This window comes from Ambystoma mexicanum, chromosome 1q (assembly GCF_040938575.1).
Source record: "Ambystoma mexicanum isolate Mex_15411 chromosome 1q, UKY_AmexF1_1, whole genome shotgun sequence".
Taxonomy (NCBI): domain Eukaryota; kingdom Metazoa; phylum Chordata; class Amphibia; order Caudata; family Ambystomatidae; genus Ambystoma; species Ambystoma mexicanum.
In genome coordinates this window covers 926,840,437-926,856,858 of record NC_090922.1, presented here as the reverse complement: position 1 = coordinate 926,856,858, position 16,422 = coordinate 926,840,437, and the positions used below count along the sequence as shown (strand labels likewise).

General features: G+C 46.8%; 1 protein-coding gene across 1 annotated transcript in view; it reads left to right on the top strand.

Annotated features, from left to right (window-relative positions):
• Positions 1-16,422, top strand: part of SLC30A7 (solute carrier family 30 member 7) — a 529,473-nt gene that overhangs the window by 269,658 nt on the left and 243,393 nt on the right. Inside the window, exon 7 of the mRNA XM_069641566.1 lies at positions 13,212-13,262. Coding sequence (XP_069497667.1) covers positions 13,212-13,262 — 51 coding nt within the window. The remainder of the gene's footprint in view (positions 1-13,211; positions 13,263-16,422) is intronic.

The following is a 16,422-nucleotide window of genomic DNA, read 5'->3' as shown; positions in this document are numbered from 1 at the left end:
TCAATTTTGAGATGAACGGTGAGAGGTCTCTGGCAGCATCTTTTATTAGTTGCGCTGGGCAGATGTCGCCTTTGCAATTCGACGGTTTAAGGGAAAGGATGATTTTCTCTACCTCTAAGATGGTAGTTTTAGTGAAGGAGAATTTGTTGGTGGGGTCTTTAATGGTATTGTTAAAAAGTGGTTTGTTTGTGAGGTTTAGGGTGTCTTTTTTTAATTGAATTTTATTTTGCAGTGTGGTGATTTTATTTGCTAAGGCTAATTGGATATCTGTGCACCAAGTCTGGTCTTTAATGCAGGTATCTGGTGTGGCGATGGGGCTTACTGCCTTCCTTTTCAAAAAAGGCCTAAGGATCATCCACCGGGGAACAGCTTTCAAAATTCCGGAAGTGCTCCTTGTGCAGGAAATGTTGCCCCTGCTAGAGAAAGGTGCAATAGAACATGTACCTGTAGCAGAAAGGAACAAGGGTTGGTATTCCCCATGCTTTCTGATCCCCAAAAAGGACAGAGGATTCAGACCAATCTTGGACTAAATAAACTTGAATAAGTTCCTCAGGAAGGACAAGTTCAAGATGGTTACTCTTTCTCAGATCCTTCAGGCTCTCCAACTCCAAGACTGGTTGGTATCATTGGACCTTCAGGATGCTTACTTTCATGTGCCAATCCATCTCAAGCACAAAGTACCTGAGGTTTGCGGTTGGTGGTTCTCATTAATTTCGAGTTCTGCCATCCTGGCTGAACTGTGCCAGATGGTTTTCACCAAGCTGATGGTGGTGGTGGCAGCAAGTCTCGGGAGCAGGGGGGGGGGGAGATTCACGCCTAACCCTACATAGACGATTGGCTGATCAGGGCTTGTTCACCCGAGTAGGCCCGGGAACATCTCGGCGTAACCTGCCACTCTCTTCAGAAAAACTGGGCTTCACTTTCTCCAATTTATGGGGCAGTCCTGGATACTTCCTCGAGGGAAAGCCTCGCCACCCGAGTTGAGCGCTCAACACATTCTGCAGATGGTTACCAAATTCCAGAATGCCCAACATCGTCTGGCCTTCGCTTTTCTGATGTTGCTCGGTCTCATGGCATCCTGCATTTTCCTGGCGCCCGAGACTCAGCTGAGAATGAGATCCCTCCAATGGGCTCTCAGGACTCGATGGTCCCAATTCTCATGCAGAATGTCGGACCACCTGCAAGTTCCGAACAGAGTGGCTCAGGACCTTCTGCGGTGGGCTTCCAAAGCCATTCTCAAGTGAGAATCTTTTTTGGCAGCCATGGCCGGAGATAACGGTAGCGACGAAAGCCTCACTCACAGGTTGGGGAGCCCACAACAGCGATCTGACAATCAGCGGTTGTTGGTTTCCATCCAAGTCCAAACTACATATCAACCTTTTGGAGCTGAGGGCAATCGGACTAGCACTGAAGGCCTTCCCATCGTCTGTATGGGGAAAGAATGTCCTGATAATGACAGACAACACAGGCAATGCTGCTCTGGTTCTGGGCGATACAAGAAGGAATCTCTCTATGGGCAGTTCACCTAGCCGGAGAGGAGAACACGGCAGTGGACACTTTGAGCAGGCAGAGCACAGTCTCCCATGAGAGGAAACTAGCTCAGGAAGTCCTTCAAGAGATCTTCACCCTTTGGGGCACCCCTCGAGTGGATCTGTTTGCAACCAGTGTCAACCGGAAGTGAGTACTGTTTTGCTCAAGGAAATTTCCTCCAAGAGGAGCTCTATGGGATGCGTTTGTAGTGGACTGGGAGTTTCCACTCCTGTACGCGTTTCCTCCAGTCCCCGTCATTCCTCGGGTGATCAGGAGGTTGAGAAAGTTTGCGAAACCCATTATCCTAATTGCCCTGGATTGGGCCAGGAGGACGTGGTACCCGGACCTTCTGGACAGTCCATCTGCCCCCCCACCCCCAATACGTCTTCCACAAAGAGAGGATCTCTCTCTCTCTAGAGGAAGGTTCGGTTCTCCATCCAGAGGTCAAGACACTCAGCCTTCACGCATTGTTTCTGAAAGGCTGAGATACAAGGATTAGGACCTCCCGGATGACGTAATGGAGATTTTGCTTTCGGCCAGAAGGCCAGCAACAAAATCTTTGTGCTGTTGGAAAAAGTTCAGCAACTGGTGCAGGAATAAGAATGTAGATCCATTCTATGTGACGTACCTACAGTGCTTTCTTTTTTGTTACATTTGGCAAATCTGGTTACCAAGTGGCGCTTTCCATTTTCTAGTGCTCTTCAGAGGAGGATTCATATTTTAAGATCCCTCTGATTGTTCAATTCTTGAAAGGCCTTACTAATGTATATCCACCAGTCCCATTCAATGTCCCTGAATGGGACCTCAATCTAGTGTTAGTTTTAACATGCATTCCCTTTGAACCTTTATACCCATGCCCTTTAAGGCTCTTGACATTAAAAACTGTTTTGCTTATTACAATAACGTCAGCCCGCAGGGTAAACGAGTTGCAGGCCCTTCCCTGCAAACCTCCACATATGGTATTCCTTAAAGACAAGATTGTTCTTAAAGTAAAGCCTTTTAATTTTACCAAAGGTAGTCTCTGACTTCCACTTGTCACAAAAAATAACCTTACCAACGTTTTATCCACCTCATCCAGGAAAGGAGGAAGAGCGATTGCACAGACTGGACCCAAAAAGGGTTCTCAGTTTTTATATATCCAGAATGGCTAGATTTCACCAAGATGACTAATTATTCATTGGCTATACTGGTCCCAAATTGGGTATTGCGGTTACTAATCAAACCATATCCAGATGGATCATCCTGGCTATTGGCTAATGCTACAGGTTAGCGGGCATGGACCTGCCGGAAGGGCTAAGGGTGCGGCCTCTTCTACTCCTCTTCCAAGAGGTGTCCCAATCAATGATATTTGTTCAGTGGCCACTTGGCAGTCTATCCATACCTTCGGAAGACATTACTACCTGGATTCATCTTCCAGTCAGGGAGGACAATTTGCAAAACCGGTCCTTCATTCAGTCCATAATTAGATCCAAATTTAATTGGTACTCCCACCTCCAAATTATTACTGCTTTGGGAGTCTATCATAAGATGAGGAATACGTGGGAAAACGCAATCCATTGGAAGAACAAGTAACTTACCCCTGGTAACGTTCTTTCGATGGATGGTCTTCCCACATATTCCTCATCGCCCCTCCCAGCCTACCCCACCATACAATTTACGTGTTAGTACACTTTACGCTTTCTGTGAGCCTACAGTCTAGGGTACGCCTGGTAATTCCTCTTCAGGATGGGGAAAAAAACAGAACTGAAGCCAACTGGCGCTGCATGCGCTACTTATTCTGATGATGTCGACAGTCGAGCGGAGGCCCTCGAGGGACATCAACTCGATGACACTGCACACAGCGCCCTCTGTCAAATGTTTTCCGAAGCAGCTGGAGCTGGAGAGATAATTATCATAAGATGAGAAATACGTGGGAGGAACATCAATCGAAAGAACGTTACCAGGGGTAAGTAACTTGTTCTTCTCTAAACCAGTCACTGTCCTCTGGGTCATACTGCCACCATTCAATGACCGTCCTCTCCCTAAACCCTTCCTCTGGCAGCCATGTTGAGATTTTTACTGCACGCTTCAGTGTTGGGAGTCCTTGAGTTTGCTCTCGGAGCTATTTGTACTTTTTTTGAGTTTTTGACAGAAAAAGTACATTTTTTGTTTCAAAGGAGCCCGTGTGCTCTTTTCTCAATCTGCTGACAGCAAGAACCTGTTGTCTATGAATTTCAGCACCCCCAAGTGCGAAGATCGTCGAAGATTCTAGAAGGCCATCGGGCCTACTTGGCGCCCACCGACCATTGATGGAGGAGAAGGAGAGAAGGTCCCGCTTCAGACCCTGCGCCAAATGCGGACTACGGAATGTGTTTGTGGAGCACAAGCACTTGCAATGCCTCTACTGCCTGCACCCGGACCACAAAGAGGTGGAGTGCAAGATATGCCTTGGTTTCTTCAAGTAGACGAGGGACAGACACAGTAGACTGGCGGCGTGGCTTGACGCCAAGGCCTCTGACCCGTGCTCCAAGCAAGGTCATGCCTCAGCCAGGATCGGTCGGTCCGAGGAGCAGACTTCTAAGTCCTCTGAGGGCGCCTCATTCGTGGGGGCCCAAGGCAAGAACCGTTAGTCCCGAGTCCACCGGGTTCGCCACGGAAGCTAGTCCAAAGGTGGATAGGGCGCGATCGACATCACCTTCCGCCTCCATTGCCAGCCGGTAGTCGAGCTCCTCCTTGAAAAGGAAGTAATCTACCCCGGCAAAACTACGTGAGAAATCGGAGGCCGCGGACGGAGGCGAAGAAGGCTGGACAGCCCAAGCAGGCTCAATCGGCACAGGCTAAGACTGCTACTTCCACGATAGCGAAGGGCGCTGACCCTACGAAGGTAGCCCTCACAGCTCAGGTGTCCCTACCCCCAAGGCCCGACACTGCCACAGTGACTTTGGCAAAGTCTGCTGGCACGCCAGAAAGGGGGGATATCTGTCTTGGACCCTCGTTCAAGCCCCTCAGGGGGTACAAAGGTGGGGGTGAGGAGGTGTTGAAACAGCCCTACCAGTCCGTGGCGCAAGCCATGGAGGTCTTGTCCACAGACTATGAAGACCAGGAGTCCTTACACACGGTCCACGAGGACATTGAAGAGTAGGGCGACGACGGCCAAGGGCCTAGTTTTCCTCTCCTGCCATCTCACCCAATGGACATTTCATTGGATTGTCTGTCGACACCGTAGTGTCACAGATACAGAGGAGGATGCCTCTGGCCCCGACTCCGGTGGTCCCTGATCAGCCTCCAGCGAAGAAGAGTAATCGTCATCCGACGCCCCCATTTCAACCTCCGCCATCACGTTGGGTCCCTTCTCCCCAGCAGACCTAGACACGGGTACAGAGACAGATACGGCCACGATGACGGATGATCATATCATTGCTGCGAACGGTGAATCTCCACATTTGGATGCTGTACATAGGGGGTCCCCACCGGATGAGGTGGGATTGTTCCACTCTATTATCTCCAGAGCCTCTGACTTATTCCAGCTAGTGACGGAGGGAACCAAGGAGGAGGGATTCTTGTACCGGCTCAGGGGCAACGTGCTCGCTTTGGAAGCAAGATGGCAGGGAGCAACACAGGTTTGGTCCGCGCTTAGAAACCTTTCTGTATTAAGCACGTTCTAAATAACCTATCATTTCATATATCATACCAGAAGCGCGAGGCCAAGAGGAAGACTATCATGGCGGTACCCCTTCTGGATGACGTTTGGGAAGGGGGTCTGGCCCTCATGAAGAACCCTTGCACGGCTCCAGCTAAACGGGATAGGCTGGAGAAGAAGTATGGGGTGCCGGTCTCCGCACCCAAGTGCCTGAGGTCGCAGCCATCGCTGGATTCGGTGGTATTGGCTGCCACGAGGAAACCATCGGCCAACCCATCCTCGTCTTCTTCGGCCACTCCCACCAGCGAGGGGATGAGGATGGACCCCATGGGAAAGGTGATTTACACTGCGGCATCCACTATCAAGGCGGCCAACGCACTGGCGATCCTAGCCAGGTACGACAGGCAGTTGTGGTACAAGCTGGGGCCTATTCTGGAGTTCCTCCCAGACGATAAGATGATGGAGCAATTCCTCTCTTCCAAGAAAGGGAGGTAGCGTCTGATCAAGACATCACAGTGGCATTGGATGTCGCAGACATGGGGTTTCAGAAAATGGGGAACAGTGCCTGCCTTTGTCGCCAAGTCCGGATAAAGTCCACAAATTTGGATCTGGAGGTCCAAGCGAAGGTGCTGGACATGTCCTTCGGCAAAAGAGTTTATTTGGGAAGGTCTTTGAGTCCCCCCAGGCCATCAAAGCGGATACAGAGACTGTCCGTTCCCTGGGCACTCTCCAGCAGCACTGCTCTTCTTTTCACTCCTCTACGGGAATGTCGAGCAGGTCTTCCAAAGGTTTCGCCACATCGTTCAGTCAGCCTTGCAGATCTACAACTCGGGAAGCCTACAAAGGCTGTTCCCAGGCCTACGGTATCGGAGGACAGTGTCGCCCGCAGGGAAGAACAATGCTGAAGCTACCCTGTACCGACCGAGACGTTGGGCCCCCACTCGTGCACCCTGGTGGGAGGCCGTCTGACGAAGTTCATCAGCGAGTGGATGATCACCACCGACAGATGGGTGCTGGAAGCTCTCGCCCAAGGACGCATCCTGGAGTTTCAACGTTACCCGTCAGTAGCAGCACATCCCTCCGCTCCTGAAAGAGGTACGGGTTATGCTGGGAAAAGGGGCGATAGAGCTAGTTCACCAATGGCTCCGGGGCTCAAATCTATTCCAAATACTTTCTGGTCCGAAAGAAGACAGAGGGCTGGAGGCCCATCCTAGACCTACGACGTCTGACCAAATACCTAAAGTCTCAAAAGTTCAGGATGGTTACGTTACAACACGTGCTCGGCCAGCTGGAAAAAGGGGACTTCTTGACATCGTTGGACCTAGAGGATGACTGCTTTCATATCCCCATTCACAAGAAACATCGGAAATATCTGTTTCGTAGTGCAGGGAGAGCACTACCAGTTAATGGCACTACCTTTCGGCTTGAAGTCGGCGCCCAAAGTGTTCACAAAATGCCTGCCACCAGTGGCGGCCCGTACCTGGACGACTGGCTGATTCGCGCCCACACGCGGAAGCTGGCCGACGGACACACGGAGACGACCGTCCAGCTACTGACGGATCTTGGATTCTCCATCAACTATACAAAGTCCTGCTTAACGCCATCGCAGAGCGTGCTGTTCCTAGGTGCCATACTCAATACAGTGTCTTGTCTGGCATCTCCCTTGGAGGAGAGGGTAGCAGCTATTCAAGGAAAGGTGCAGTGACTGTTGTCGCCGAAGACTGCCACGGTGCGGGCCATCGAGTTGTTACTGGGCACGATGTCCTGCATCTACCTCTGCAGGTTGCAAATGCGACTCCTTCAGATGTTCCTGGATGCTCAATGCCCACAGGTGTCCGGAGGCTTCACAGACAAGATCTCTATCAACGACAAATTCCGTCGGGTGATAGGGCGGTGGGGAATCCGCTCCAACATCACCCAAGGCACAGGATTTCAAAACCTCACATTCCAGGAGACGGTCATCACGGATGCCTCCCTGGAGGGATGGGCAGTGCACACCGGATGTCTGCACGCCAGAGGTCTGTGGCTGCCAGAGAAGGATCTTAATATGAACATCCTGGAGCTACGGCCAGTGTTCTGGCCCCTCAAGTCGTTCCTACGTCTTTGAAAGGTGGTGAGGATCTTCACGGACAACTCCGACACCATGTTCTACATCAGGGAGCAGGGGGGCACTCGATCACCGGCACTCTCCAAAGAAGCGCAGGACTTGTATGCTTGGCCGTCGGACAGGAAATGTTCCTCGTCCCTGTCCACCTGGCGGGAGTCGAACACCATCACAGACTCCCTCAGCAGGCAACTGCACTCATGCCACAAATGGGAGCTTCGTTGGGATCAGGTGGACCGCCTATTCATCAAATGGGGCAGGCCCCAGATGGATCCGTTTGCGACAGCTGCAAACTCCAAGTACCAGAGGTTTGCCAGCACATTCCTCCAGCCGAGGAGCCTGGGAGACTCATTCTCCTTCCTGTGAGGACTGTTTGTTCTGTACGTGTTTTTTCCATTCCCGCTCGTGCCGCGAGTCATCAACCCACTCGGACAGTGTCCATGCAAGATGATACTCATCGCCCTGGTGTGGCCAGGGCAGATTTAGTATCCGGACCTTCACAGCCTGTTAGTGTCGTCTCCGGTCAAGCTACCAGTGTTCTGGTTCTGCTCAGCAGAAGGAGGCGCAATCCTTCATGACCCAGGATCGCTGAACCTGAGGGCTTGGCTCCTGCAGCTCTAGAGTTTGGTGGATATGAGTATGAGTTGCCTGCAGACTGCAGGGAGGTCCTTGCCAAGGCCAGGGCATCGTCAACCCTAAAGTGTTACGGGCACAAGTGGAAGCGTTTCTCTACGTGGTGCCGGTCTCAGAAGATTATCCCGCTCAGGGTCATGGCTCTGCAGGTCCTGCCATACTTGCTATTCTTGGCCAAGGCCGGATTGGCGCACGCTTCAATCAAGCTACATCTGGCGGGTATCGCCCGCTGAAGGTTCTGTCGGAATTCCACTTCAACATGCCTTTGGTGTTACCTGTTTTTTTTTTCCTGAAATCTTTGTCGCCAGCGGAAAGTGCCTTGCACTTGCTGGACTTTGGTCGTGTCCATAATAATATGTGACACAGACGAAGAGTTTTCAGAAGACCTCACAGCTCTTTGTGACCTTTCGTCCTGTGAACCATGGGAAGGCCATGTCCAAGGCTTCCATCTCGAGGTGGTTGTCTAGCTGCATTACGCACTGTCATCGGTTGAGAAACTGACCGCTGCCTGGCCGTCCAAGAGCCCACTCCACCAAAGTGATTGCTGCAGCAACCGCGTTTGTCTGTTGTGCCCCCGCTGGACATCTACAAGGCTGCTATTTGGAGGCCCACGCACACATTCACGAAGTTCTACTGCGTCAACGGGGATTCCAGGAAAGGAGTCCAGGGTCAGCCAAGCAGTGCTACGCAACCTAGTTGCTTGAGGTGAGCCTACTATAGAGGTAAGATTTAATTGCTTCTGTTGAGGCTTGCCACCTCCCGTGGTTATGTAATGTTGTACTGCTATGTATTAATTATTCATGAGCATGTGAATCCATGCCAGATCCCATGCTGGAGAAGGAACAAGTTACTTACCTGTAACTATTGTTCTCCAGCATGGGTCTGGCATGGATTCACATGCGAACCCTACCTCCATCCCCTCTGCAGCTCTTCTTGGCTGCCAGAGGAGGGGCTTAGGGAGAGGACTGTCATTGGATGGGGTCAGTATGCCCCAGAGTACAGTGATTGGTTTAGAGGAGAAATACTGTTTTTAAGTGAAAGTGAAACTGTTTTTTTCTTTTACTGAGTATTCCCAGCCTGATGCATGCGAGTATTCATGAGCATGTGAATCCATGCCAGACCCATGATGGAGAACAATAGTTACAGGTAAGTAACTTAAACCATTTATATACATGCAAATGCCTAGACGCCCTAGGGGGTTCTCTTAAATTAAACAGTGCACCAGATGTATAAAAGAAAGTGGGATTTCTTTAGTGGTCTCAAACACGTTCAGAAGTTCCGATTCAGTTGTACATTTCTTAACCTATACCACCAAGTTCTGGTGTCTTCTTGAAAGCAGAAGCATCAAGTGAGGCCTCAACTGCCAGGCTACCCTAAGCTAATAATGTAACAGTTCCAAAGTTCGGCCCAACGCAAACTTCACAACTTACTCCTCAGAAGTCCAAATGTATTTCACTATAACAAAAAATAAAATCATTATTCTGGGAACCTTATTGTGGAAATTACTCAGTCTGTCTTTACCTTGTATCTCAAGTCCGCCATACTTCTTGAATTGTCTTTCCTTAGGCTCTTCTTATTCCTTGGGTTTCGCAGGATCCACAACAGGTCTTCGACCAAGACTGTGTCTTTGTCAGTATTCACAACCGGTCCCTCTCTCCTGGACCCTGGTTTTCTCCAGATTCACAACTGGTCACTTCCTAGACCTAGTCTTTCTCAGGATTCACAAAGGGTCCCTCCTGGCCCTTGGCTGTCAAGATTTTTATCTGGAACTTGCATTTTTCAAGTTCCACAACTGAGGATTTCACAACTGCAGAGATGGGTATACCTCCCCCCTCATCAGGGTCTTTGTCAGGCAGACAATGTTATGACACCCTCCTGCCATGGAGCAGGTCTTGCCTCCAATTACCTTTTTGGTTGCATGTAGATGACCTCAGGCTTAGGCCTTCAACTTCACTCAAGGTGGGACAAGTGCCTCTCTAGCACCTTGGCCACTTGTATCTTTTTCTAATTGATCCTTTCGCTCCTCCAACAAATACTCCTTGCTGGAATACTCTCCTCCTCTGACTCTCTCCGGGCTTTTTGTTACAATCCCTACGATGTGCCCAGTGTTCCGATTCCTGGCTAATTCTCAAAATTGTTTGGTTATTCCCTTGCGAGCCTTTAATCTCCTTGATTATTACTTTGTTAGCATGGCTCAGGTATTGGTTACTTAGTTGCTAGACTTTATTTTCTGTAATGATTTTTGGTAAGATTTTAAGAACATTCTTATCATGCAGCGCCATGTTGGAATTTGTGTTATTCCCTCTTAATCTATCAGGTAAACATTGGATATTTTCTCTCGGGTTTTCACGAACAATGAGAGTTTGCAGAATTCATCATTGTCCAAACTGTATGTCAGTTGCTCCTTTTCTGGGGTGGTGGGGACCCTCGGCATGGATTCCTGGGAAATGTTGTTTTCTAAGCCATGATTCCTCAGGATTACTCTTAAGGGGATACTACCACATCTTGGAGGAACATTGGGAAGTGGCCATGCCAGTTTAAGCTCTGGTGGCTCGCTTTAGCCACATAGAATGATGGCGAGTTCTAAACAACTCGCTGCAGATTACCAGAAGTATTTGTTTGTGGGACAATCCCAGCTGCCCATTGTAATGCATTGTATATAGTGTCATCATTGCAGCCCTTGGGGCTTTGTAATTCTATAGTAATAACTGCAGTTCTCCCTTGCAATTTCAGAAAATAAGTTGTATGCATTACATACCACATGTATAACCTTATAGAGGGACACATTTTTAAACCAGGCCATACTCCCCATAATGCTGAATTAAAGTCCCTTTCTATATTTGACATTTCCCCCCAGACTGAACCAAAGCTAAACCCAAAGTCGTGTTCCTTATCTTACAGCGCTGAACCCAAAGTTGACTGTGCCTTTGCATTGTAGTCTTCCCCCTGCCACACACCCTGCACCGGTCTCGTCCCCACCACCCTTGGATAATAGGACTCTGCTAACCTTTCCCTGGGTATTAAGGTCATTGGAAAGTACACCCAACCCATTTCATAATTTCTTGGTTTATGGTCATTTTCTTGAAGACCTGAGCATGTTGTTCCACTCCAGTGAATTTGGGTTTTAAATATTAAATCATCAGAGAGCTTATTATTCATTCTGAGCTAATCCTCATTTTCTTGAAGACCTGACCGTGGTGTTCCACTGCATTGAATCAATTGATATTTGCGTTTCAATGATTAATTAATCAGAGGACCCGTTATGTCTTCTACAGTGTCAAGAATGTTTTGCAGTTTCTGGAGGTTTAGTCTTGGGACCGGAAGGCAGTTGGTCAGGATGTACCAAGGTTGATGCTACTTTTCCCATATTGTTTGATCGAACCTTGACCAACACCTTTTCTTTTCACATTCATCAGTGAGATAGGGCAGTGTGGTACACTCGTATAGCCTTGAATGTTCTTCGGAGGTCTGAAGCCAGCCTGCTTGTCTTTTGAGTCTCATGAAACATTGCCAGCATGTGCAGGTAGAGGTGCTTGCAATTGCTTGAAAAAAGGTCTGCAGCGATTCCATTAGTCTGGTATTTTTTTTTAATGTATTTGTTCTAGGGCCTCCTATAGAGTAATTTCAACTTTCAAAATGTTGCTATCAACACTAGAGAAGACCATTGTAGAAGCCTACCCAGTTTTTCCTCATTTTATCTATAAAGGTTTCTGTCACATGTCACAGTGACCGCTCTCCCTGTTGATTTGGGTTCCCCTGTCGGTCACTATTTGGACTTGCCTTCCCAGTTCATCTCTTCTACTCAGTCATTCGTTCATCTTCCTGCCCTTATCCCAGTGCTCCTATATTCTCTTGTGTGACCAAATGATATATTTTAACTGTTTCCTTTTAAATGTCTTATCTGCCTCCTACTCCAATTGTAACATGTTTTTGGTCTCCTACACTCTGGGTTATGATTTCTTTTTCACCTTGCATTGTTTTACTTCTTCCTTTAGTTTCAGGAAGACCAATTGTCTGTCTCACAAAGTACCCTCAAATGCTTCCCACAGTGTCCCCTTCAATTGGACTGAATATGCCTTACTATTAACAGCCTTCCTTCTTTTCCTTCATTGATTTTAAGTTTGCCTGAACCAAAACTGTACCCAGCGGGAATTTTTTTTTCTTCTGTTTTGGGTGATTGTGGTCTCTGCTGAAGGTTTTTATTCATCAAGAAGAAATCCAATTTCTCAACTGGCTAATTAAGCCAGGCTTCAATTTGTAATCTCTCCTAAAAAAAACAATGGTTACAGTACAGTCACATTTTTAAAATCTGTTTTTAGATTGCGTTTTCTTATGTAAAAGTTTTCTTACCATTTTGAAATAGCAAGCAATAGTTAATCGCACCATGTGAAGAGAACATTTATCGGTGTAGTGTTATGCATAAATGCAATACATTCGACACTTAACCCAGTTCTCCAGATACGATTTGGAGGTGGGAGTATTTTACTCCCTATTTTTTTAAAGTTGCGTGTAAAATGATTTTTTACGGAGTAAAAATAGAAGTCCAATTTCCAATGGGAGTATTTTATAATTGGGTAAAACATATGTTTTAACTAGAACTGTTTTTGTATTAATTATTTCTTTGGGCCTAGTTATGCATGCATATTTAAAAGATACATGTTTAGTTCTTCCGATCAGGCAGTTACAATAGTAGTTTCTTCCTGTGGTACTACGAGCACTACAAGTCCAAACATATCCATGGAGCTGTGTGTGTTTGAAAGCACTGTCCGTTTCCTTTTTCTTCAGTTTAGAGTATTTTTACTCCCCATTTTTCTTTTCTGGCAGGATTTCCATATTTCTAGGGAGTAAAAGAGGCTGATGCATGTCCTATCTGTAAGGGTTTTTACCTATTACCAAAAGACACAACCTGAAAATAGAAATGGTGGCCTTGAAATATTTTGCTACTATAATTTTGAAGTGGCACTTTGAATGGTATGTAAACATTGTTGCTGTTGATATAGTATAATTACTTGTAGGTATTTAGTAAACATGCTAAAAGTTTTTAATTATTTTAATGCAACTGTTGTATAACAACTTGGATGCAGTGATTTCACATCTTAATTAGTAGTACATGATCCATGTACATAGTTGCTAGTTTACAGCACCTTCTTGTGTGTTTTAAAGAGGAGTCCATGCTTTATTTGTTGTGAAAAACCTCGGCTCAACCAAGCATGTTGTTTTTGTAAAGGTACTTGTGGCCTATTAAGATGCTTATTTCAATAGGAAGTGGATTGTTGTTAGAATACTACTGTTTAATAAGGCATGTTATTGTGTCCCCTCTCCCAGATGAACCACCGCATGAAGAACCCAGGGGACCAAACCGGCAGATATTGGAAGGTGTGTTATTACATTGTTTCTTGGTTTGTGAAATTTGAATTTGTCATGAAGATCTTTGGGTTCTCCCCTGATATACAGTGGCTAGTATGAATTAAGGGTGACCTAAAGTGTTACTGGCGCTTCCAGAATCTATAAAATAAAACTTTCAGCATGTGTCTCGTGCTCTGAAACACTTGTGTACGAGCGCGATACAAATGAAATATTGTATATCTAGAGTCTGATAATACTTTTTCTTTCCAACACAAGTTTGCTTCCAGATCTCACTGCTAGAGCCTTTCTGAGGGCCATCCGATTTATATAATTTGTGCGACCACCACTCTTTTTCTTTGTGCTCTCCACGGTTTTGTGGGCGAGCAGTGCTTTAGTCATTCTAGATGCAAAAAAGCACTTCGGCAAATAAATCCATCTTTATAGTAAGTTCTAACTTAATATGAATGTTTGTCTCAACAATCAACCATGCAGCCTTTTGATGATGATGGGCTCTTGTATATTAAACTAAGATTCCCCGAATCTGGCCTGCGTTTAAAACTCGCCACTTTTGCTGGAGCCCTGTACTAAACTAAGCACCCTTGTGTTTGAAAGATTACACGGCATACTAGTGGAAATGACTGTTTAGTTCACTCAGCACCTACCTCACCAATCGCTCATCTATCCCCTTGCAATTAATTCCACTGTGAACCTATCTCACCTGACTTTGTGAAGGCTCCACATGCCACCGTTTTTCCTGGTACCAATGCAACGCAATCCCTGTCCTACTAGCTAAAGTAGATGTCTTGTTCCTCCAGACAGCTGTATGTCGCGTTCTTCAAAATATACCAAAGCCCCACCTTTCTGCTGCCCATGTGTTGACTTCCTTTTGCTTTCAAAGCTGCTAGAGAAAGAAGACTGCCTACAATTTCAGCATATCATTGAATCACACTAGTTGTTGGACGCGTGTTTGTTAGAGATTCCCTTCAGACATAGTAAAAGACCACCATACTTGCCGCCGGGCTTGACATTTGGTGAAGCATATGAGGAATACCAATCTAAACTTGCATCCTCAATTTTGAAGCAACCTTTAATATAGTCATACTCTAGGTACTTGCCTCATTTGGGTCCTTTGCCTCATCTCCTGTGGTCTGACTTATTCTTTTTGTGCAGGAAATGTTCTGCCAAGCTAGACTGTTTTCTTAGACGCCCGCTGCACTTGCTTGTAGAATCCTTGATGCCCCTCTCTTGCCTCTTTTATTTACGAACTCACATTTTCGATCTCTACTCTTAAGGACTTCAGACTTTCCATCCGCTCAAATGCAAATTACATTCAGAAATATCGGATTGTAAATAATGGACCCCAGTATGACTACTCAGTAGTAAACCTGCCATACTGGATTTAGCCCCTTTAATGACTGGATGGGCAGAAGCATCCTCCAGCTCATCTTAACCAGATCTAGAGAATTGTTACTTTCTGTTGTGACACATGCTAAGAACTCTGTGCTACCACCCAGACCTGCCTACATTTGAGCAGGGTTCAGAATTGAGTGGAACTGGGAGCTCTCCTGCTTCCTGCATAGTAGAGCCTGGCTAGCTTGAAACCAACAGCTACCAGGAGCTACTGTTGGCTCCTTGGGCCAACTGAGACCTTCCAAACATGTACATGTGACATTTGAGAATGTTATTTAAGAAGGATTGGAACACATCTAACAAATTAAAACACAATGGTTCATGCAAAATGGACACAAAGTTAAACAAGCTTCTCTGGTAGATCCTGGTACCCATGCAGTTAGCTACTGTCTGATGAACGACTCCCAGGTGCTGGTTTTAGCTCTTGCTCATTGAATCTCAGTTTCAAACTCTGTATGAGAATTAAAATTGCTGAGATTTCTGCTGTTTGATTTAATTTTAATTCTTATATCGCGCAAAATCGCCCACAGGCCTCAAAACACACATAGAACAAGACAGTAACAGACATACGGAAACCTAAGTGAGTAAAGGCACAAGATGGTCCAATTTAATCCAGGTTAATTTTGTTCACGGAGTGTGCCTAACACAGACATTACATATTTGAAATTGTGCCATTGGTTCACGCCACATACACATGTATATACAGACATGCTTGTTTAGCATGAGTATGTGTATCGCGCAACGCACACAAACATCTACCTACCTACACCTTGAAAGTACAGATATCATAATAAAAACAAATTTGCCAAATATAGAAATTTATGTTAAACAAAACAAATAAAACTTCATGCCATTGAGGGGCAAGGTGGGTAGGTCAAAACACACAAAACTCACTAAAATATGTACTACCAAGATATGTCAGTGAGTTGAATGCTCCTTTCCACTCTGGTATCGCTACAGAACACCGGTTTGAATCCAGTTGAGTTATCCAAGCATGATTATTCTCTCTCCTCCCTAAAGCCCTTTTCAACTGAGTTGTGATAGGAGTAGGAGATGTGAGAAACCAAAGGGTATCTCACTTACTAGTCCCTGGGAATCTCTCTCGGGTGGCCAGGGCACGGCCATCGCCTTTGGATCCAGACCCAGGGGGTGGACCAGTGCGGGAGCATCACCTGGGTGGGGGCGTCTTCAGGGAGTGGGGGGTGAGACAACCAATGGTGAGAGGTGGTGCCCCCCTTTCCCATACCTGTACCCCATACTATTTTGTTGGATACTTCAATGTCCCAACCTCCCCCCTTTCTACACAAATACTGGGCCTAGAAAGAGGGTGACTGAGAGTAAAGAGGCTAACACTTACATATCTCATTGGACATGTCCCGTTAATCCAGTGAGGCAAAGTCTGGCATTCACCTGATACTTCTTAGCTCCCCCTACACGGATAAAAGGTGGAACATAGAGACACACTCTCTGAGCAAGGTGAGACACTAGAAGGAGCAGGTCTTCCGGGGTGAAGGCAAACTGACTGGAGCAGGACGGCCGATAGAGGAACAAGAGTGAAGGGTAGAGAAACCTTGAAGTTCCCTGCAGGAGAAGTTGCCCCCAGGAAGCCGTGAAGGAGACGCAGAAAAAGCTAAATCTCGGACAAGAAGAAAACTGCATTGTTTCAAGGATGCCAGCGACACTGCCGTGTGAACAGCAGATTTGGGGAGGTGAGGCCAAGCCTCGGGTATCAACCATGACTTGTGAATCAAAGCTGCAGAGACGAGAAAGGAATGCACAC